At 41.4% G+C, this 23,480-nt stretch overlaps 1 protein-coding gene and 1 pseudogene across 1 annotated transcript; one reads left to right on the top strand and one right to left on the bottom strand.

The window, feature by feature from the left end:
• The first annotated feature begins 2,412 nt into the window (after positions 1–2,412).
• On the top strand, positions 2,413–5,137 carry LOC129515131 (olfactory receptor 6Y1). The gene is made up of 3 exons (XM_055333859.1): positions 2,413–2,533; positions 2,974–3,002; positions 4,154–5,137. The coding sequence occupies exons 1-3, from the start codon at positions 2,413–2,415 to the stop codon at positions 5,135–5,137; spliced, it is 1,134 nt and encodes a 377-aa protein (XP_055189834.1).
• An 8,007-nt stretch (positions 5,138–13,144) lies between these two features.
• On the bottom strand, positions 13,145–18,007 carry LOC129515130 (olfactory receptor 10R2-like; annotated as a pseudogene).
• Between the last annotated feature and the right edge of the window lie 5,473 nt (positions 18,008–23,480).

Genomic DNA, 23,480 nt, shown 5'->3' with positions numbered 1-23,480 from the left:
TCTTCCTTTTGGTCTACATAGTCTCTCCTCTTTTCTCAGTCCAAAGTGGCCATGTCTGACGAGGCTGGGAGAAGAGTCCTAAGTTATATCCCTGGGAAAATGGTGGGTTGAAAAAAGACTCTCAGGTATTTCCAGGGGATGACGGACAATCATTTTTATCTCAATCACTGATTCTTGGGAGCTTTCGTTTTATTGATATTTAAAACTAGTTGTCTTCTTTGAGCTTATCATGGAAGTAGCTACAGGGTATAGCTGGGGAGTGAACTTAGTACACATCTGCATTCATTCCACTTCAACAATATCTGTCTATCGCCTGTATATATTAAGCCACAGGAAGAGGTATTGTGTAATAAAGGTTGTCGTGTCATTTTAAGACTCTACTGTAATAACCCACTCTAGATAAAATAAGCCTGAGTCTGAACAGTTGTTCAGGGATGTGTGCTCCTGAAGATACCTCCCTTTAATGCATCAGCCCACCTGTATGCCTTGCAAAGTGCAGAGTTCATGCGTACTGTGACCTAGGGAACAGACAGAGAGAAAATGGCAGAGATAATAGAACTATTATGAGAGAACACGAAAGAGTATGTGTGTTGGGGGGGCGGGGGGTGGAAGACAGGTATGTGAGTATGTGTGTGTGTTTCTCCATTAAATGAGGACAGGGTCTGGCAAAGGGGATGGTGCCTGCAGGTTTGGTGACTTACAACTCCTTAGAAGATTTCACTTCTCTTCGTGCGTGGTTCCATAAGAGGAAGTTGGTGACAGTCACCTCTGGGTCAACTGGGCACCATGATGTTTGTCCTGGTTAATGCCCTATGGTGTGGATCACGTGAAATAATGCTCCTTCGGATATTGTACAGTGATATGCAAATGTGAGGCCTCAACTGGCTGTGAAAATGCTGCCCTAGAGTCAGCACATTATCCTCAGGGATGCACCTGCTGCCTAACTTCTGCTGGAACAAAGGCTGTAACTCTGAGCCTTGCTCTCTTCCTCCTCTATCTGTCAGACGGACCCAATAAAGGACCTTGGAAGCCACAAGATGGGACTAAGATGACCTAGTTCTGGAGATTTGAGACCTAGACCCCTCACTACATTTACATTGCGTGGGACTATTGGCAAAGCATACTACATATTCAGCTCTATATGTCTACATATATATACATACACATATATACGTGCTATGTATATGGAGGGTTTCAACTCTCAAATATGATCATACTGTACCTCCAATTCTTTCCCTCTTTTGTTTGACTTTTCCTCTTTTTTAAAGATTTTATTTATTTACTCATGAGAGACAGAGAGAGAGAGAGAGAGAGAGAGAGAGAGAGAGAGAAACTGAGGGAGAAGCAGGCTCCATGAAGGGAGACCGACGCACGACTCGATTCCAGGTCTCCAGGATCACACCCCGGGCAGAAGGCAGCGCTAAACCCCTGAGCCACTGGGGCTGCCCTGACTTTTCCTCTTTTATTTGACTTTATTTGACCTTTCCTCCTTTATTTGACTGTTGGAAAACAAAGCTAATTCCATGCTTAAATGATAAAACTTGCTCAGTCCAATGGTTTTGATATGATTCTATATACTTCCTTCTTTTCCCTTTTCCCCCATCCTCATCTTGTGCTCATGTACCCGTCAGTACTGCCTCTGGACGCTTACATTCCTGTGGGGAGTACAGGAAGGAGATCACAGCAGCTGTAAGAACATCCCCCGCTCACTGTATGTGCTAATTCTTAGTCTTAAATTCCATGCACTGCCTTCATTTCCAGCTTCAGGTCTGAGGCATCTCCTCTGAGAATGACAGTGCCTGTTGCTAAAGTCCTGACAATAATACATTGCATCATCCTATTTGCGGGGGACCCTGGGATGGGTTCCAGGGAGACAGGACTTCTGGGTATAATGCCCTCCCTACCCTTAGCTGGAATATAAAAATGCAAGTGGGAAGGAGCCCAGGGACATGGTTCTGGAGACCGGTATCTTATTACGGTGAATCAAAGATGTGCCTCCCAAACAGAAATGTCGCCCCCCTGTCCCCCACCCCCAGTAGCTGGAAAGAGGTTGATTCCAAGTGTCCATTTTCCAGGACAGAGGTGTGCTGAGGAAAAGCCTGGCTGGAGGGTGGGCCTCAACTATTCATTAATAGGCTTCAGGCTGGTTGGACTCTCGGACTCAGAGAAGAGAAGAAAGTAGCTGAGAGAAGCTCGGGGTTCACAGACCTTGCCTTGTTTGTGAGCTCCACCATCCCCACTCTGCCTCGTGAATGCTAGGCCATGGCAAGCAGGGGCCATTCTGGGGTGTGTGTGTGTGTGTGTGTGTGTGTGTATGGGGGTGTGGGTGTGTGTGAATTAAAGGCTGAGTTCCAACAGAAAACAAATTAGTTGAATTTGCACTATTAGACATTGTGTGGTTTTGGTTTATCCATGTCTGTTTTCCTCTCGAACGTGGATAACTACGAGGTGACCGTTATGCCTTTCTGTAGGGGCCTAGCGCGAGGTGTCGGTAGCAAGAGGCCAGAGCATGGCGTGGGAAGCCATTGTCCAGGTCAGGAAAAACAGACCACCTTCCCCGGTGTGCCCCACGTGTCCTGCACACAGCAGGGTTGTTGGGAAACAGAGAATAAGAGAGGCCGTTTCTGGAGAAGTGTGGGAGGGAGGAATCAGGCCGTAGGACCCAGGGAGAGTCTGGGGAGGGTGAAACATGCAGCATGGGAGGTGCAGGGTGATGCTCAGCTGGCCTGGAAGGAGACTGTACCCTGGGGCGGGGGGGCGAGGGGAATGCAGGAGGCTCACTGAACGCATAAGGCACTGGAGTTCTCCGTTTTTTTTCTGATACTATTTTCAAGCAACTTGTGTGTCCTTTAATCTAATACCCCTGGGAAGGACCTACAGTCCCCTCCCTTCTCATTAACCAGGGCTGTGGTTTCCACCACGTAGACCTGCGTTGGTTTTTTTGTCTTTCTGTTTTTTTTTTTTGTTTTTCAGGGGAGCAGACTGTTGGGAGAATTAGCCGGGTATCCTGGAAAGGCCACAGCAAATGTCCACAGGATTTTTTATTTATTTATTTATTTATTTATTTATTTATTTATTTATTTATTTTAATAATAAATTCATTTTTTATTGGTGTTCAATTTGCCAACATACAGAATAACACCCGGTGCTCATCCCGTCAAGTGCCCCCCTCAGTGCCCGTCACCCATTCACCCCCACCCCCCGCCCTCCTCCCCCTCCACCACCCCTACTTCGTTTCCCAGAGTTAGGAGTCTTCCATGTTCTGTCTCCCTTTCTGATATTTCCTACCCATTTCTTCTCCCTTCCCCTCTATTCCCTTTCACTATTATTTAAACTCGAAAGCTCATTTGATGTTTACAGATGTAATGAAATTATATTATACCCACCTTGAAAATAGAAGAACTAGTATTCTGAAAATGAAGTCGTATGCTCATTTTGTTGGAATGAGACCAAGGTGTGATTTGATGTGTTTTTTTTCCAAATTCCTAATCAAGACTCCATACAATGGATTGGATCAAAGAGAACATTACCTTTTAAGTTATCTGTTTGGTTTTGCTTTCCAAGAAGCTGGTGAATATTCATATCAAATGTGCTATGAACCCTGTGTGTTTGCTCAAATATTGCCTCATTCAAGCTTTCTGATCTTGTTAAATAGAAAAAAAAAAAAGAAACAAAGCAAAATAGCAGAATTCTTTCCTTACAGGTAAGTGGGCTTATAAGACTTCTCCAGAGTCATACAGATTATCCCTGGGGGATGGACACCTGAATCGCCTGCCTCCTTTCCATATGTAGTAGATTGGGTTTCTTGCTTATAGTGAAGGCGTGGTTTGAAGGCCATCCTCCTATGCCCAACAGAGATGTTCTAGAAAGGCACAGAACTAACTGGGAGTCATAAGTTTCCAATTTCACTTCTGTAGGACCTTGAATGTGTTCTCTCTCTCTTGGCTTAATTTGAAAAAAAAAATTAAAACATAACCTCCCTAAAGTACATTTTTTGCTCAAAAGCTATGGTTCTGATCACCAACGAAGGAAGTAAGGTCAAAAGGCAGGAGAACTATTGTGCTGAGTTTTCTGGGCGCGTGCTCTATCAATGTCAGTAACCACGGGCTGGTGCTCAGGCCCTGGACAAAACTGATTTTGTCTGTGCCCACAGCCAGTGACGATCACCAAGGTTCTGGAAGTGGATAACGATACAGCGACCATCCGTTTCATTCTCCTGGGATTTCCAACACGGCCAGCCTTCCAGCTGTTCCTCTTTTTTGTGTTCCTGGCAGCTTACCTGCTGACCCTGCTGGAGAACGCTCTCATCATCCTGGCCATTCGCAGTGATGGACAGTTGCACAAACCCATGTACTTCTTCCTGAGCAATCTCTCCTTCCTGGAGATGTGGTATGTCACGGTCATCAGCCCCAAGATGCTGGTCGACTTCCTCAGCCATGACAAGACCATCTCCTTCAATGGCTGCATGACTCAACTGTACTTCTTTGTAACCTTTGTCTGCACGGAGTACATCCTCCTTGCTGTTATGGCCTTTGACCGCCATGTAGCCATTTGTAATCCTCTACGCTATCCAGTCATCATGACCAGCCAGCTGTGTGGTACATTGGCTGTGGGATGCTGGCTCTGTGGGCTTGTGACTGCCATGATCAAGATGGTTTTCATAGCCCGACTCCACTACTGTGGCACCCCCCACATCAATCACTACTTTTGTGACATTTCTCCACTCCTCAATGTCTCCTGTGAGGACTCCTCACAGGCTGAGCTAGTGGACTTCTTCTTGGCCCTCATGGTCATTGCCGTCCCCCTTTGTGTAGTGGTGGCATCTTACGCCACCATTCTCAGTGCCATCCTCAGGATCCATTCTACACAGGGCCGCCAAAAGGCGTTTTCCACCTGTGCCTCTCACCTGACAGTTGTAATCCTCTTCTACTCTACAACCCTTTTCACCTATGCCCGCCCCAAGCTCATGTATGCCTATAACTCCAACAAAGCGGTGTCTGTGCTCTACACTGTCATCGTCCCCCTGCTCAACCCCATCATCTACTGTCTGAGGAACCGTGAAGTAAAGGCAGCCCTCAAGAAGACCATACTTTGCAAAGGAAGTGGGCCCAGGGAAGACGTGGCTTTGAGGAATTAAAAACTTTATAGAGTCCCTTCAGGCCTGGGTGCGGAGATGACTCTACACCCCACAGTCCACACTCAGCCCTTTGCTTATCTATCAGCCTCCAGTATCGATCCTCTGTGTGTGCATGCATGCATGAATGCGGCTATAGAACCATATCCCCAAGAGGCAGCCTCTTCTTCCACCTCAGCAGATAAGTCCTAAACATTTTCCAAAAATTATTTGAAATGAGGACAGATTTTTTTTCTTCCACTAAAATACAAAGTCCATGAGAGCACAGATTTGTGTCTCTTTTACCAACGTGTCATCTGTGCATTCAGCTGTGTCTGTCACACAGTAGGTGCTTAATACACATTTGTTGAAAGGATGGTTGACTAAATACACGTTTTGAACACAGAAGATGAAGATGGCAATTGTGAACCCATTTTGACATTTTGGCCCTTCCAGTTCTTCTCTCTCTCCCTTCTGACTGTTTCTGTTCTACCTCTTTTTCCTTCTTCTCTGCTAACTCGGTTTCATCTTTCCTCTTACAGACTTGGAGATTTGCTCGCTCTCTCCCTGCCCCCTTCCTTCCCTCCTCACTTCCTCCCATCTGTCTATTTTTCCAGAGACACTGGCATGTGTTCATCCAAATAAACTCATCACCTTATCTTAAGTGACTTGTTTGTGGATTCAAAAGTTCAAAGCCAGTGAGTGGCCCAAGCATATCATGTGTTTTCAAAAGTTAAGCATGAAAAAAGAAGCTTTTCTATATTTCCCTACCAGAGATTTTATTAACAATTACTTTTCACTTCTTATATTGCAGTTAGGCTTTTTTAAATTAGCTTTGTAAAGTATAATTCCATTCAACAACTTTCACCTTTTTAAAGTGTACTGAATTTTGGAAAAGTGAAGTGTACAGTTGTCAAACAACAACCAACACTATGTAGAACATTTCCATCAATCTCAAAAGTTTCTTTGTGCCTTTTTTCATTAAATCTCTTACTCATACCCCTAGACCTAGCCGCTGGCGAGAGATAGGCTTTTTGTCACTGTAGCTTTGCCTTTTGTCATTGTAGCTTTGCCTTTTCTAGAAATTCATATAAACGGAATCACACAATCTGTAGTCTTTTGTGTCAGGCTCATTTATCATAATGCCTTTAAGTTTCTTAAAATTCTTTTTATTTTTTATTTCTTTTATTTTTTATTTTTTTTTTGATAGAGAGAGAGAGAGAGAGAGAGAGAGAGAGAGAGGCAGAGACACAGGCAGAGGGAGAAGCAGGCTCCATGCACCGGGAGCCCGATGTGGGATTTGATCCCGTGTCTCCAGGATCGCACCCTGGGCCAAAGGCAGGCGCCAAACCGCTGCGCCACCCAGGGATCCCAAAATTTTTTTTATTGAAGTATAATTAACATGCAGTGTTATGTCATTTTCAGGTGCGCAACATGATTATTTAACAATTCTCTACATTTCTCAGTACTCATCATAATAAGTGGACTCTTAATCCCCTTTCTCTATGACCCTCAACCCCACAGATGTTATCTGTCTCTCTCTGTCTGGTTTATTCCGTGTAGCAGTGTACCCTCTAGCTCCACCCGTGCTGATGCCACCAACAAAACCCACCAACAAAAACCCCTCGGGGCACCCCCACCAAAAAAAACCCTCGGTGCAGCGCCAAGAGAGCCCCCTGCCATCTGTGAGACTGCAGCCCCATAGGGGGCCTGTGGACAGGCATCTGGCCCCACTGCGGACCCACCCAGCTACAAGCCCACACATGCCTTGAAGATCCTTCCATGTTGTTGTGCATATGGGTTACCTGGCTCTGGTGAGTGCTAGTCTACCGTATGGACAGAGCACACTTTGTCTCTCTATCCACCAGTTGATGGGCATTTAGGCTGTTTCTAGTCTATTATCAATAAAGCTACTGTGCATGTTTAAAATCAGTTTTGTTGTGACCGTCGACTTTAATGTCTCTTCAGGAGATGAGGCTTGTTACGGTATTGTCACCACACAGTAGGACAAGTTTCTGCTTAAGTTCACGAAGATTGTCAAATATCCCAAAGTACCCCAACTCTTCTATATTCCTACATAACGTGTGAGAATTCTAGATGTTCACAGCCTCCTCGATGGTTGGTAATGCCAAACTTTTCACGTGGTCATCTAGGAGGGTATATGATGGTCTCACGTGGGCTGTAACTTCTATTGCCTTAATGTTGAACACCTTTTCTTTTTTTTTTTTTAAAGATTTTATTTATTTATTCATGAGAGACACACACACAGAGAGAGAGAGGCAGAGACACAGACAGAGGGAGAAGCAGGCTCCATGTAGGCAGCCTGATATGGGACTCGATCCCCGGTTTCCAGGATCATACCCCAGGCTGAAGGCGGTGCTAAACCGCTAAGCCACCGGGGCTGCCCTTGAACACCTTTTCATTTAATTATTTGAAATTTTGAAAACTTCCTTGTGGAAGTGTCTGATCAAATAGTTCCCCCAACTTTTAAACTAGGTGTTTTTTTTTGTCTTGCTATTATATATAACCTTTAAGATGCAATTGTTTCTTTATTTTTATTTTTTTTTTATTATTTATTCATGACAGTCATAGAGAGAGGAGAGAGAGGCAGAGACACAGGCAGAGGGAGAAGCGGGCTCCATGCTGGGAGCCCAACTGGGATTCGATCCCGGGACTCCGGGATCATGCCCTGGGCCAAAGGCAGGCGCTAAACTGCTGAGCCACCCAGGGATCCCCTGATGCAATTATTTCTTATACTCAGATGCAATTATTTCTCAGATACATGTTTTGCTAATACATTCTCCCACTTGGTGGCTGGCCTTTCATTTTCTTAAAAGGGTGTTTTGAAGAGCCTTTTGGTTTTTCATCGTTTTGGGGGCTCAAAGCCCCAGATCCAGATCCCTGCTAATCCAGTTCCTGATGAGGACTCATCCAGGCTTGCAGATGGGCTCCCTCTTGTGTGCTCACGTGGTGGAGAGAGAACATAACCACCTTCAGCCTTACTGATCTGCATAAAGGGCCATGTCCAGATACATGTCAGGGGCTTCCACACAGGAGTTTGAGAGACCACAAACAGTCAGTCCATAAGAAAGTGTGTAGAAAGTGCGTATTCATACCACTTTCTCCTCAAATATTTAGTTAAAATTAACTGCTGAACTAATCTGGACTGGGACATTCATTTGTAAAAAGTTTTAAACTATAAAACCTGTTTTTAATAAGATTTAGGAATATTCAGGTTATTAGTTTATTCTTGAGCTTTGAAACTACTTTTTTCACGTAATATGACATTTATTTTGTCAGATTTATTAGCATAAAGTTATCCATGATATTTCTTTAAATGTCTACAGTAGGGAGGCCTGGGGGGCTCAGTGGTTGAGCCTCTGCCTTCAGCCCAGGGCATGACCCCGAGGTCCTGGGATCGAGTCCCACATCGAGCTCCCTGCAGGGAGCCTGCTTCTCCCTCTGTCCGTGTCTCTGTCTCTCTGTGTCTCTCATGAATAAATAAATAAAAATATAAATAAATAAATATCTACAGTGCATGTAAGGTAGCTTCTGCTTATTGCTTAATATTGATAATTTGTGTCTTCTCTCTTTTATCTTGATCAGTTTCCCTAGAGATTTATCAATTTTTAAATTTTTTTTCAATAAAATTTCTTTGATTTTATTGGTTTTGTTGATTTTCTCTTTACTATTTTATCATGTGAAGAACATACATAATATTCTTTCTTTTGCTTGACTTACTAGAATTAGTTCTTTTTTCTTGTTTCTTAAGACAGAAATTTAGCCTATATATTTGGATCTCTTCTTTTGTATTATAAGTATTTAATGCTATACATTTACCCCTAAACCCTGTTCTAATTGCCCCCAAATAATTTTGATATGTCATGTTTTCATTTTATTCAGTTTAAAATAATTCTAATTTCTTTTGTGATTTCCCGCCTTTGGCCTATCAGCTATTTAGGAGTAATTTAACTGTAAATAATCTGATTGATATGTTCTAGATATCTTTGTGTTTTTTAGTTTTTAACTTAATTGTAACCAGAGAACATATCTTTACATATTAATTAAATCTTACAAAATATTGTTCATGGCTATGTATGTGGTCTATCTTGGTAACTATTCCTTGCACATTTTAAAAGAATGTGCATTCTGTTTTGGGATGGAACATGCCAAAAATATCAATTAGATCATATTGGTTAAGAGTATTGCTAAAATATTCTACATTTTTATTTTATCCTTATATATTATATTACATTGATTATATTTTATCCTTATATATTTTATAGCTACATATATAGTATATCCTAGTCATTTTATATCCCTACTTTAGGTATCCTTATTCTTTCAGTTACTGAGACTAAAGTGTTGAACTCCTCAATGATAACTATGTGTTCATCTGTTTCTCATTATTTTTTATCAGTGTTTTACTTAATGAATTTTCAATTTTTGTGATTGTATGGATATACATTTGGGATTCACATGTTTTTTTGCTGGATTGAACTCTTTACTATTCTGAAATTACGTCCTTTGTCTCAAGGAATGTCCCTTGTTCTAAGGTTAACTTTATTAGCTGATATTAGTACAGTCACTTCTGATTATATTTCATTTGGGTGTCATGGTATGTTTTCTTTTTCTTTTTATCTTCAACTTACTTGTTGCTCATAATCAAAGTAGTCACCTTAGAGACTGTATATAAGTAGATCTTTTCTTATCCAATTGGATAATCTCTGGTCTTACATTTTTATCCCATTTTTACTGTCTTTTTAAAGTAACTGAATATATTCCAGCAATTCCATTTTACCTCATTTTTGGCTTACCAGTGTTTGTTTTAAGGCAACTTTCTATGATAATGGAAATGTTATACATCTGTCTGGTCTCTTCTCTGGGGGGCCTTATGCTGCCTGTTGTCCAATGTCTGAAAACTACTGTTTTATTTTTGTTTTTAAAGATTTTATTTATTTGTTCATGAGAGACACAGAGAGAGAGAGAGAAGCAGAGACACAGGCAGAGGGAGAAGCAGGCTCCCGGTGGGAACCCTGATGCAGGACTTTATCCCAGGACCCTCACCTGAGTCAAAGGCAGATGCTCAACCACTGAACCACCCAGGTGCCCTGAAAACTGTTGTTTTGTATATTTTTCCTAATATTTAATTTTTTTAAGGTGGGGGTTCAACTCCAATTTCTTTTTTTTTATAAATTTATTTTTTATTGGTGTTCAATTTGTCAACATATAGAATAACACCCAGTGCTCATCCAATTTCTATTAACCCATCTTGGTAGGAACAAGAGTTGTTACTTACCTTATTGATATTCATTAAGTTACTCAAGGTTGTGTGTGTGTGTGTGTGTGTGTGTGTGTGTGTGTGTATACACACACACATATATATAATGTACATGTATATGTACATGTATATATAATATTGGTATATATATAAACACATATATTTTAATATAAAAATGTGTAGGAAGAGGAGCCAAAAGAAAAAAAAAGAGAACACCACTTACAATGTATATAAATATCACAATCAAAATCTTTTATTTAATGAGATAGAACCACCATCCTTGTCTGTGTGAAGAGTTTGAGGGAGAAAGTGCAGATTTAATATTTTGAAAAGAGGAGTGCTATTTCTTTTACCCTTGCATCTTCCCCCACATGGCAGGTGCTTAGTAAATATTTGAAGGAAGGATAAATCATGGATAGAGTTTGAAAGCTGGTGTATTAATTTATTGCATTGATATCAGCATGTTGATTCCTCCCCTCATTTTCCAATATCTATTCTGAGGCTGACTTTCCTGTCTAAAACTCCACAAATCAAGGAGAAATGAAAAAGTCTTTCTCTGGGATCAGTTGTCTGGGTTCCTTGGAGCTGCTCCAACTTCTCTTTATATCAACATTTGGGAAAGTGTGTGTGCTTTGGCATAACTGTGCTGAAAGCATCCAATCTGAAAAACATAGACACACTCCTACTTTGTGTCCATTTACATAATGTCAGATCCTGAACCCTGTTTGTCCAGGATGGGGGGAAAGCCCTAATTACATAGAAAGGGATTCGGAGAGCACCAATACATAGGGAATAGACAAAATGCAAGGAATAGAAAAAGGACTGATATTTGACAACACTGAAGGAGATGCCTTGTACTCGAACAGGAGTGGAAAAAATATTATTTTGTGGGGCAGGTACCTTTGTAAAGTCGGTGGCCAGAGGAACAGGGCGTTTCAGTCTGCTACGGTTGTGTTCCCTGTCCCTTCACCTCTGGAAGAAGGAACAGAATGCAGTGACAAGGGACATAACCAGTAGGCTCGATGTTATAAATTGTTGTGCCCAAGATTGCGAATCCGAGAAACCACCAAGGAGCCGACACCAATGCAAGTACATGAGGGTTTATTTACAAGCTCGAGCTTGGGTCCGTATATTCCATACAGCAGAGCAGGGACTTGGACCCCGAGACTAAGAAGCACAGCAGTGTTATAAGGGCCAGTGGCCAAGGAGATTGTGACACACATAGAAAGTTGCACAGTCATGTCAGTCCACACGCAGGTGGCCAATTGAATCAAAATTTACCCTATAGCAACCATTTGAACTAGCCTATCATTCTGGTTAGAATTGGCTTGCAGGTTTGGAGGGCAAAAGACGGGGTTTCCTTTTTTTTTTTTTTTTTTGGTTGTTAGAGGTTCCGCATTCCTATGAGGGTTGGTTTCCAATAAGACTGTGCTTAGTAGTTAGACTAGGGTGAGGGAGTGTCTTAAGCAATAGGCAGGTCGTGTGGGGGGTTTTACATGAGAGGGCGGGTGTAGCACAGAATGGAGTTAGTCCTGCTCTGCTTGTCTAGGGGTAGGGGATTTTTGTTAGATTTCCTGGGTCCCACAAAATGAACTATGAAAAGATCTGGATATTCTGGCCTAAAGTCGAACACAGATATTTAAGGAGAAAATACAAAGTATTAGGTTTCTTTAGAGGATAATACAACTAAACTAAACCAATGAAAAAAGGCTTTGTAAGGATAGGACTGTGGATGCACAACATGAAATCCTTTAGTCTAAAAGACATCGGAGTCACAGGAGAACACACAATTAACAGAAATTACCAGGAAAAGTGAGGGGCAAAAAAAAAATCCAAGCTGTACTGACCTAAAATTGACTTCCAGCACAAGGCAGATGACTGTCCTGTCACCTGGAATGTTGCACCCATTTCCTGATGAGTCATTGGAAGAATTCTATTAACAAAATGGGGAATATCTTGAGAATAATCCAGAGAATGATAACCAAGATTTTGAGGGGTCTGTGGACTCCTAGTTATCATAAAGGTCAAACGAGTCATCAGGGGAGTTAAAAGTCCTGCAAAGGGAAGTGCATTATCCTCTTCAAAGCTTTGAATTGCTGCTGCGTAAGTTAAATATTAGATATGAGACGTGCATCTCCAGAGATAATAACTAGGGCCAAAAGGAGGAAGAAACACAAAGCTGGGACTCAATAGCACATTGGGATATTTAATAGTGTCTGGGCCCCTAGTGAGTAGTCAGTCAGAGGCTGGGATACTGGAGGTGGGGCTCTGTATTGATAGTGCATGAGAGTGATGGCCTTGGATCCTTTGCAACACGGATGGCTCATCATTTCAGTAATAATTTTCAGTTAGATTTATTCCATTTTACCCACAGTTTTTGTGAAGGGCCCTACTAAGATCTTCCTAAATCTCCAAGAAGCTGTGATGGCTGAACCATCTAAACTGAATTACCTTTCCCAACGTGCTACCTATCCTTCCTGGAATGGAACAAAATCATTCTTAATTAAGTGTTCTGAAAAATCAAAATACTTACTTGTGCAACTTTAAAAGTATTTGAGATTTGTACCTGATTAACAATCAGCCCAAATTCACAGCTGCTCTCCACAATGCTCTCCAAAATAATACCCTGTGGAAGCTTGCACTGGGAAGCTACGCTATGCTGTGCAAATGGAAGAAGACAGTGTCATCAGCTCTATAATTGCCACTATGTCCTCAAGAAAGGAGGTTTTCAGGAATGCAAAGTATTCTCATCACAGAGCTTTAGGATAAAATCCTCCTCTGCCAATCACTTTCTGAATGGCCATCTGGACATCTTTGTTCCTGAGGCTATAAATCATTGGGCTCAACAATGGAGTCACAACTGTATAGGTCATTGTCACAAGCCTGACTTTGTTAGATGAGAACTCAGCTGAGGGCCGCAGGTAGACAGAGGAGGCACAGCCATTGTGGACGATGACCACAGTGGGGTGGGAGACACAGGTGGAGAAGGCTTTCTGCTTGCCATCTGGGTGAGATCTTCAGGATGGTATGGACAATGCAGCAGTAAGAGATGCAGATGTAAGTCAGGGGGACCAGGAGGGCTAGAACTCCACCAATGAGGACGACTGGCTCATTGACATAGGTTTCAATACAGGCAAGCCAGGAGATGTCACAGAAGTAGTGGTTGATTTTATTGGGGCCACAAAAAGGGAGTTCAAAGACTAAGCGGGAGCCTGTCAATGAGGATAAAAAAACAATGACAGCACAGGTGGCTGCCAGTTGTCCACATACCTGCGAGCTCATTAAGGTAGGGTACCAAAGTGGATGACAAGTGGCAGCAGAGCGGTCATAACCCATGACCCTGAGCAGCATGTAATCAGTGACAGCAAAACCGAGGAAGAACAAGATCTGAGTGGCACAGTTAATAAATGAGATTGTTCTGAGCAGAGACAACAGATTTATGAGCATCTTGGGCAGGATGACAAAGACGTAGCATGTCTCAGAGATGGAGAGGATCCCCAGGAAGAAGTACATAGGTCCTTGGAGACTGCCATCCAGGCGTATGACAATGACAACGGCGATGTTCCCCTTCAGAATAATCAGATACAGGCAGAGAAACACAGCAAAGGGGACGAGCTGGATTTCTCCAAGGTTGGAGAACCCCAGCAATAGGAACACTGTGATGGAGGAGGGAGAAATTAGCTTGGTTGGCTTGGTCCCCAAGACTGACCTACAGAGAACGGGAATAAACGAACAGGCTATTTATTTACCCTGAAAGATGCTGGTAGTTCATCCCACTATGATCGAGAAACAACCAAAAGAAGAGGAAAGGCAAATGCTCACAGGGAATGGCCTGTCAATCCTGTCACTTTGTGGAGCTGTTTCAAAACTCAGAGTACACCTACTTCCAGTGACGTACCTGCATCCCTTATAGTGCTGAAGTCTAGGTAATTTTTTTCACGCTGCCTATTTTGAATAGCAGTTAGGGAATGGAAATATCTGCAGAGTTCCCATGTGACAATCTCAGCTCTACTCAGCTCTGCATCTGCGTGGTCCTCCGTGCGTCCACATTCCCATCTGTAACATAAAGATGCTAACAGCGCCTCTGTCCCCAGTTCCTTATAGAAGTTAAAGCACGTGGCACAGCACATGCTCATGGTAGACTGTCAGTAGATGTCAGCTTCTGCTCCCCATGTTGTTGGATCTTCTGGAAGTGGTGGTTACTTCTCCTGACATTACCTTCTGGATGTGTGTTCAGTGTATTTCCAACTACGATTTTCTTTTTAACCCTGTAAGTTCATTTCTACAAAACTATTGAACCAACATTCAAACCCAACTCTTATTTGTGCATATTTTTAGTGACAATAATAATAATGTGTTGGGCAGCCCAGGTGGCTCAGTGGTTTAGCACCTGCCTTTGGCCCAGGGCATGATCCTGTGGTCCCGGGATCGAGTCCCACGTTGGGCTCCCTGCGTGGAGCCAGCTTCTCCCTCTGCCTGCCTCTCTCTCTCTGTGTGTGTCTTTCATGAGTAAATAAATAAAATCTTTAAAAAAAATAATGTGTTGATGTCAGTTTATCTTCTGATTGAATCCCACAACCTGTTTGGCCCACTGGAGAGGGGGAAGTTGGAGGGGGACTTAGTGCCCTGAAGTAGCTCTAGAACCATCTAGGTTCTCACAATCAAGCTGGTCATTGGTTTTCCCACCTGCATACCACTCTGCCAGGAAAAGCAACGTGGTTTAGAGTTCTGCTGTAATTGTAGTTTTAAGATTTATTTATTTATTTATTTATTTATTTATTTATTTATTTATGATAAACATAGAAAAGAGAGAGAGAGGCAGGGACACAGGCAGAGGGAGAAGCAGGCTCCATGCAAGGAGCCCGACATGGGCCTCGATCCCAAGATTCCAGGATCGCGCCCTGGGCCAAAGGCAGGCGCTAAACCGTTGAGCCACCCAGGGATCCCCTAATTGTAGTTTTAAACTTCAGACAGAAATCCATCCAATCCATGAGACCTTTCCTCAGTATGAGCCATTATATCTCTGCACATTTTCCCTGGATTTCCAACAGAACTCGCTGCTGTGTTGGCGACATCTGGCATTGAGGGGTTCGGCTCCTGCAATTTTTCTCCACTAAATGATGGGCGGATGCTTTCCCCTCAATTCAATTAAAACCAAGTTTGAATTTATTGAATTTAATAAAGTAATTAGCAATAAGCAAACATCCAGAACAACTAAATGATGGAAGAAAATAAAAACACAGTGTGGATTACAGAATGAAATTCCTTAGCTAATGCAGCTCAAAATTCAAGAGATCAACAGACTGCTGATCCCACACCCCCGGGGTATAGTTCCTTCATTCGTGGCAACTCTGAGTGCTTTCCCTTTAGATTCCCTGACTCTGGCTCTTCACAGTCCTCTGTGCATCTCTTGATGGCTAACAAGACCACCAGGACCGTCCCTGAGGAATATCATTCATTTACCTCCTCAGCTCCCATCTCTAAGGCTTATGCAGTAGGTTTTTGTCCACACGAGTTTTGGATAGTGAGGTCCAAAGATAGCAGGGCGTCTGTCTATAAGGAAAAGCATCTCAGTTAGACACTCCTTTTACTCTTTTGTCACCTGTTAGACTTTTCTGGTATATCGCACTCACCAGGTAATAGTTTCATGTGGCATTTGAGAATGGACGTTTAATGAACTAAATGTGGGAAGCTCACAGAGAATTTAGATATTTGACAGAGAGTTTTAGGTATTTGCTCTTTCTTTTTCAATTACGCAGGGAAGACTTCCCAAAGGAGCCAGTCTTTCAGGGATGGTGGATGAGAAGGAGCCTATTCCATGGGCTCTAGGAAACAAACTTTATGGCATTGGTTTGAAGCCGTCTCTGTGCCTGTTACAGTTCAGTTGGTGATGCCCTATTTTATTTTATTTATCTGCCTCCCAGAGGCATGTACTAGCCTCCATTTTTTAAGTTGCCATATACATGCGTGCCTTGCTCTCCTCACATGCTCTTTGCAACGTCACTAACAAGACTAGAGCTCATGGAATCATCAGAACATTTCTAAAATCATTATTTGTGAATGGCACTTGTCTAGAGGACCTAAACACTATCTTCAGTGTTATTTTCTCACATAGAATATTTTTCAATAATAAAATTTCAATAATTTCTTCAATTAATATTTTCTCACATAGAATATGTTTCAGTAATAAAATTTCAATAATTTCTTCAGTTAATATTTTCTCACATAGAATTACCCAACAGGGGCTACTCCTCTTTGTTCCCTCAGCACACGGCTATTAGAATCCAGTGACACCCAGAGATCCTCTAATCAAATGAGACTAAAATATTAATGTTACTACACAATCGTTTCTGTCCTGAAATGCCTTGTTCTATTCCTTTCTCGGACTGACATCCCAATGCCCCAAACTGTGGATTCCTACTTCCTCCGCTGAGAATTGTGAGAAGTATCCCCTCAAGCATCATTGAAAAACTTTTCTTTGGTCTCTTATTAGCTATGGTGCCAACATGCTGGTATATATTTATACTTTCCAAAACACCAGGGAGTCATTATTTCAATATTATTTTTGGCACAGTTCCAATCCTTTCCATGAGGAGAGAGGATGCAGGAAACACCATGGACCTCAAATCTCACAGGTCCAATTGGATAAAAATGGAACAGGGAAAAAACTGGTGTCGGCAATTAGTTGGCAATTAGTCCCAGGGTGCCTGGTAGCTCATTAGGAGCTGAAAGCTGTTGCTGATTAAGGAAAGCTAGGTGAATGTCAAAACCCATACTGGAGGAGGTGACACGGGGCTATCTCTTCCGAGGCCTGGCAGGCAGGGAAGAAGCCCGTTCTTTCCCTGGGCTTCCCCAGGACAAATCAAGTCTTATTCTGTCCTTGCAAAAGAAGAAACAAAGCTCTCCCTGTTAGTCGAGGTTCACCTGCACCCCACAAATTCTGCACTGAGGAAAGGGCATGGAAGCATAGTGTGAGGGAAGGGGAAACATATGATGTCTTAGCAGGCAGAGCTGAGACCTCACAGAACCGCAGTGAAGAGCAGATTTGAGGACTGACGGAAGGGTGGAGTGTTTGCAGGTCACAGACCTGACACTGCTTTTCTCTGGCTTCCTACAGATGTCAAGATCTCTAACCAGTGTCTCCCCCAAGAGTGGGGATTAGGATGAAAACCCATGGGTAACACCCACCATGGCCTGAGGAGTCATCCGGTGATCCTCATTCATCCCTGCAGTTCTCTGACAGCCTGACCCAAGACAGAGGAGAATGGCTGCGACATTGGAGAAAAACCAACAAAGTGCCCGTTCTGTGCGTTTGTGTGCCACTGCTCCCCTCTGCTGCATTGGGGAGGGTGGTCAGAGTCACACTCCTCTATTGCTGGACTCAGCCAACACAGTTTCCAGAACTGCAAGTTTGCTGGAAATTGTTATGCTTCCTCTTCACTGAAATATAATATAATATAATATAATATAATATAATATAATAATATAATATAATATAATAATATAATATAAATAATATAAAAATCCCACCCTCTGTACCTTCTCTCATGAGTCGTGGGTGACTCACACTGGGATGTGAGAGAGGATTCAGGGTACTTGTCAGCAATGTCCATCCCCACAGGGCTGTCTGCTGCAGGCCCGGGGGTGGCTCCAGGCAGAGCTGTTCCTATTGGCAGTACCCGGCAGCTGCCTGCTGAGCAGCAGAAACTCCTAAATGAGCTCATTCCTCACTCAAGACTTTTTTCTTTGCAGTCCTATCACATTCAGAGGCTGCCAGCGAGATCTGACGGTAGCTCCTGCTGCTTCCAGCAAGTGTCAGATGTGCACGTGAGTCCTGCCGAAGAGCTGCTGGATCCTGGGGTTTCTAAGACACCTCGTCCATTCAGTGCATCTTCCTGAATAAATATTTCCTCCCAGGGAAACTTCCTCAGCCTTGCTGCTGCACAGCACCCATTCAAAGACCCCTAAGGTTTCGAAGCAGAAAGAAATCTTAAAAATACTGTAGTAAAAAAAAAAATACTGTAGTCAGTCATATTTTTAGAGTCACATTTTGATACAATTATGGATTTAAGACCTGCCTCTTATTTCCTTCTCAGGCAGTGGAAGATACTTTTTAGGAAGTTAAAAATAGCCATTTTTTAAAAAAAGATTTATTTATTTATTTATTTATTTATTTATTTATTTATTTATTATAGACATAAATAATGAGAGAGAGAGAAAGAGGCAGAGACACAGGCAGAGGGAGAAGCAGGCTCCATGCAGGGAGCCCGATGTGGGACTCAATCCCGGGACTCCAGGATCGCCCCCTGGGCCAAAAGCAGGTGCTAAACCACTGAGCCACCCAGGGATCCCCGCCATTTTTTTAAAATTACAGTTTAAACTCAGGTTTCCAGTAAACTTAGATGGATCATAATGCCGTCGCAAATATTTTAATACAGTTCATTCATGTAAGCAAAGAAGTATCCCTGGCCATCCTTTAATTCCACATTCAGAGAAAAGTATATAAACTAAACTCAAATTGAGGAACTTTGTGTCAAATCAAGTTTTGCTTGTAAATGCTATGTATCATCTCCAAAGCAGCAGGTTCACACGGCTGTTAGGGTGGCTTTCTTGGCCATGGAAACGTGGTAATTGGGCGCCAATCCCAAGTATGAACAATGTGAACATATGAAGCATAGGTTCTAGTTGTATTTTCCAGCAACTGCTATAGGAAATTAATTCTGATTTCTATATTTACATTCTTTAGGATTCTATGAGATGAAAGTGGTCAAGAATCTTCATTTCCATTGTTCTTCTCTCTGCCCCGGAGAGTGAAGAAGAGAAGAAACAAACAATATTGCTTTGCATTAAAGTAAAAGAAAAAATATATTAGGTGAAGAAAAAGAAGGAAGTTCATATCAAAGGTACAATTTAAAATCTTTTTAAGGGATGCCGGATGGCTCAGTGTTTGAGCACCTGCCTTTAGCTCAGGGCATGACCCCGGAGTCCTGGGATGAGTCCCACATTGAGCTCCCCACAGGGAGTCTGTTCTCCCTCTGTCTGTGTCTCTGTCTCTCTCTGTGTCTCCCATGAATAAATAAATAAACTCTTTAAAAAAAACTTTTAAAGGTATGGCATCTCTGAGCTAAAAATGAAATCAAAAATTTCTAATACATAAAATTATAATCAGTTTTGAACGGAAAAAGAAATTTTTGTATTTGATATAATGAAAGTGGCTATTAGAGGATACTTAAACTTTAGTTACTATTTAATATAAACACTAATAAGATATGATGGTTGGTTTTTTTTTTCATATAAACTTGACTAGGTCATGTGGTGCCCAGGTATTTGGTTGTATATTATTCTGGGTGTGCCTGAGAGTTTTCTGGATGAGATTAACATTTAAATTAATAGACTGAGAAAAGCAGATTGCACTCCCTTATGTGGGTGGGCCTCATCCAACTGGATGAAGGTCTGAGTAGACCAAAAAGGCTGAGTAGGAGAGATTTCTCTCTCTCAGCCTGTGTTGGAGGTAGGACATTAGTCTTCAATTTCTAATCTGCCAGCTAAAGATCGTGGGGCTTGTCAGCTTCCATATTTACTTGACCCAAATCCTTATAGTATCTATCTATCTATCTATCTATCTATCTATCATCATCATCATCATCATCTATTTATCATTTATCTACCTGACACATCTGTATGATCTACCTATATAAGATATATAGATATTCTATTGGTTCAGGTTATATTATAAAAAGGAGACTGTTATGTTAGCACTTTGGTTTCCAAGTGAAAGAAGTATGGTGCTATTCACCATAAGAAAAGGGAATTGGTTAGCTTAAACAGTTCTGGACAAATCTGATCAGATGTGCTCATTTCAGGAATTTGAATTACATCATTATGCTGAGTCCTGACTCAGAGATCAACCTCTGAGAAGTGTCTTCATCCATAATTTATTTCTCTCTAACATGCCTCACAATGTTTTGTATAGTTATGATTATTTTTTTCCTCTACATATTTGTTTTCCAACTCTATGGGGTATCTCTCTTCCCATTTTGCTAAATGTATAAGCCCCATCTCTAGGATATTGGCTGATACATAACAAATATTCGATAATTCTTTGTTGAGTAAATGAATGTTTAACGAATAAATATTTTCCTCTTTCTCTCTTTTACTTGACTTAGCTTCACTCTTTGTGCTAGATTTCTTTCTCCACAAGCTGGCTTTATCCAAACAACAGGATAAAAATGGAGATTAAAGTCTTAAACCTCCATTCTTAGTGATGCAATTAAAAAGGCTGAGAGTCAGTCTACACAGCTATATATGGAATCTAATCAAGATTCCTCCTAGATAGAATAGAAGGTGGAACACTGTGCAGTTGACTTCACAGCCCTTTTTACCCAACCCTGTACCAAGGGTGGAGGGAGTAGGATTTGTATCTCAACTGAAACATTTGTAATGTTTTCTAGCTAAATTATGTCTTATTGCACTGCTGAAAATGGAACAAAAATATAACTTAAATTGGATTCAGTTCATACAAAAGAAGAGGAATCCATCATCCCTGAATCTGAGCATACAGCAGCATATCAAGATATTAGCAGCAGACAAACTATGAGTCACAGATGGTGATGTCATCTGACCATGATGTCATCAGGTCATGGTGTCGTGGGACCAATATCAGCAGATCATAAGGTCATTAGACCACAATATCATCAGATCTCAGTCTGTTCTCCTAGCTCTCCTCTCTTCTCTCTCAGTTTCACCCTCTACATGGGGTTTTCTTCATAGCACTGAAAATGGGAAACAAAACTGAGGTCATCTTTCTTTTATACTGCCTGTATAGAGAAACAAAATAGTAAGAATCTGAGTATATTGTAGGAATTAGACTCAGTTTCTGCTCCCAGAAACTGAATTATTGAGAGAAATCAGTAAAAATATGACAGCTACATGTTTCAGCTATTATCTTTTTCTTAAAAGATTTTATTTAGTTATTTGAGAGAGAGAGCACAAGCAGGGAAGCAGTAGATGGAGAGGGAGAAGCAGACTCCCCACTGAACAGGGAGCCTGACATGGGGCTCAATCCCAGGACTCTGAGATCAGGACCTAAGGCAAAGCAGCCACTCAAATGACGGAGGAACCCAGGTGCCCTAAGTCCTGTGTTGTTTAATCGGTAATTCCAGTAACAGGCTCTTGACCCTTTCAAACTTTCCAATAATTTATAGTTTCTTAAATTAAATTTTATTTTAAAAATAGTCATGTAATTTCCTGTTTCCAGCATTAATTTCCAACTTAATCAATGATTAAGTAGTAATTACAGGGCATTATTACATAAAAATATTCTATTTAAATAATGGGGTTAAAGCTTTCATAAAAGTAAAGGCAAGTATAAACCCTGCTTCTTTTTGGGGGAGCTACAGAAATTCTGCTTTGCGTGTCACTGAATAAGTCCCTAATAGATCAACCTTCCTGAAGATAACTACTACAAAATCTGGAAAAAAACACAAAGGGCAACTATTTGAAGGCACTAAAGACAGGATGACAGCAGGCAGATCTAGAGTATACTCAACACCTGGAAGAAGGTAAGTACACAGGATAAGCTTCTCTTTGATAAAACTTTCACTTTTAATTAAGGCCACAGTCAGCATTGTTTGTAAAACAAGTAAAACTCAAAAAGGAAACCGACAGGCTTTCTGGCACAAAGAACTAGGAGACAGAGTTTGGGGCAACCAGAATGCTGCCAGATGAGGATAGAATCCTGGAAATGGGAAAGTGAAACAGGGAGAGATTCATTCTACATATATATTCCGCCCAAGTGTCTGCTGATCCTTGAAGCACATCTGTCTGGGCAAGACTCAAAGCAGCCAAGAATATGAAACACTTAAACAGACATTTGAACCACCACCCAAGGGAACACATTTTCAGTTTTTGTCTAACCTAGTTACTTGCCTACTAAAACTGAAAACAGCAACAATTGTCAAATTATTTTTTAAAGGTTTTATTTATTCATGAGAGACACACGCAGAGAGAGGCAGAGACGCAGGCAGAGGGAGAAGCAGGCTCCATGCAGGGAGCCCGACGTGGGACTCAATCCCGGGTCTCCAGAATCATGCCCTGGACTGAAGGCGGCACTAAACCACTGAGCCACCCAGGCTGCCCAACAATTCTCAAATTATTATAACAGAGTCTCTACAACATAAACTTACCAAGTAACACTTTAAATAAAAAATTATTTTACATGAACAGAACCACAAAAATATCATAATTTTTAGGAAAGAAGGCAGTCAATATAGACCCAATGGGATGTAACTTGATGTTGAAATTAGTAGGCCAAGGCTTTAAAATATCTATGATAACTGTGTCCAGTTATGTAAACTAAAATGCGCTTGCAATGCGTGAACATATAACAAGTCTCAGAGGAGAAATAGAAACTACAGGAAAAAAACTAAAACTAAAACAAAACAACCCTGAAGATATACTATCTGGGGGAAAAAAAAACACAAAACACCAATGGGTGAGATTGGCATCAGGATAAAGGTAACAAAGGAAAGAAGCAATGAATGTGAAGATAGAGCAATAGAAGTTATTTAGTGTAAACAAATGAGAAAATGATAAAATGAGACGAACAGAACCTCAATCATGTGGGGAACCATACTGGTCAGTTTGATATGTGTGTAATTGGAGCTCTAGATAGGAATGAGCTAGAGAATAAGGCAGAAAAATTTTGAAAGAATAATGGCCAGAAATTTCACAAATGTTCTTGAATACATGAATTTACAGATTCAAGAATCCCAACAAATCTCAAGCAGGGTAAATATGAAGAAATCCATGCCTCAGCACATCAGGTCCAAACTATAAAAATTAATAAAATAAAAAGAACATTATATGAATGTTTCATTCCCCAGTGAATGAATTGCACTAAATATGTAGACTGCTCTGCATATCATGGACATTTTAACATTTGTTTTTCTAATCCATGAGCATGGAATATTTGTTTTTCCATTTCTTTGCATCTTCCCTAATTTCTTTCATGAGTGTTCTGTAATTTTCAGACTATAGATTCTTTGTCTCTTTGGTTAGGTTTATTTCTAGGTTTCTTATGGTTTT

The sequence above is a fragment of the Nyctereutes procyonoides genome, unplaced genomic scaffold (genome assembly GCF_905146905.1).
Source record: "Nyctereutes procyonoides isolate TBG_1078 unplaced genomic scaffold, NYPRO_anot_genome, whole genome shotgun sequence".
Classification (NCBI taxonomy): Eukaryota; Metazoa; Chordata; class Mammalia; order Carnivora; family Canidae; genus Nyctereutes; species Nyctereutes procyonoides.
This window is presented reverse-complemented; position numbering and strand designations above follow the sequence as displayed.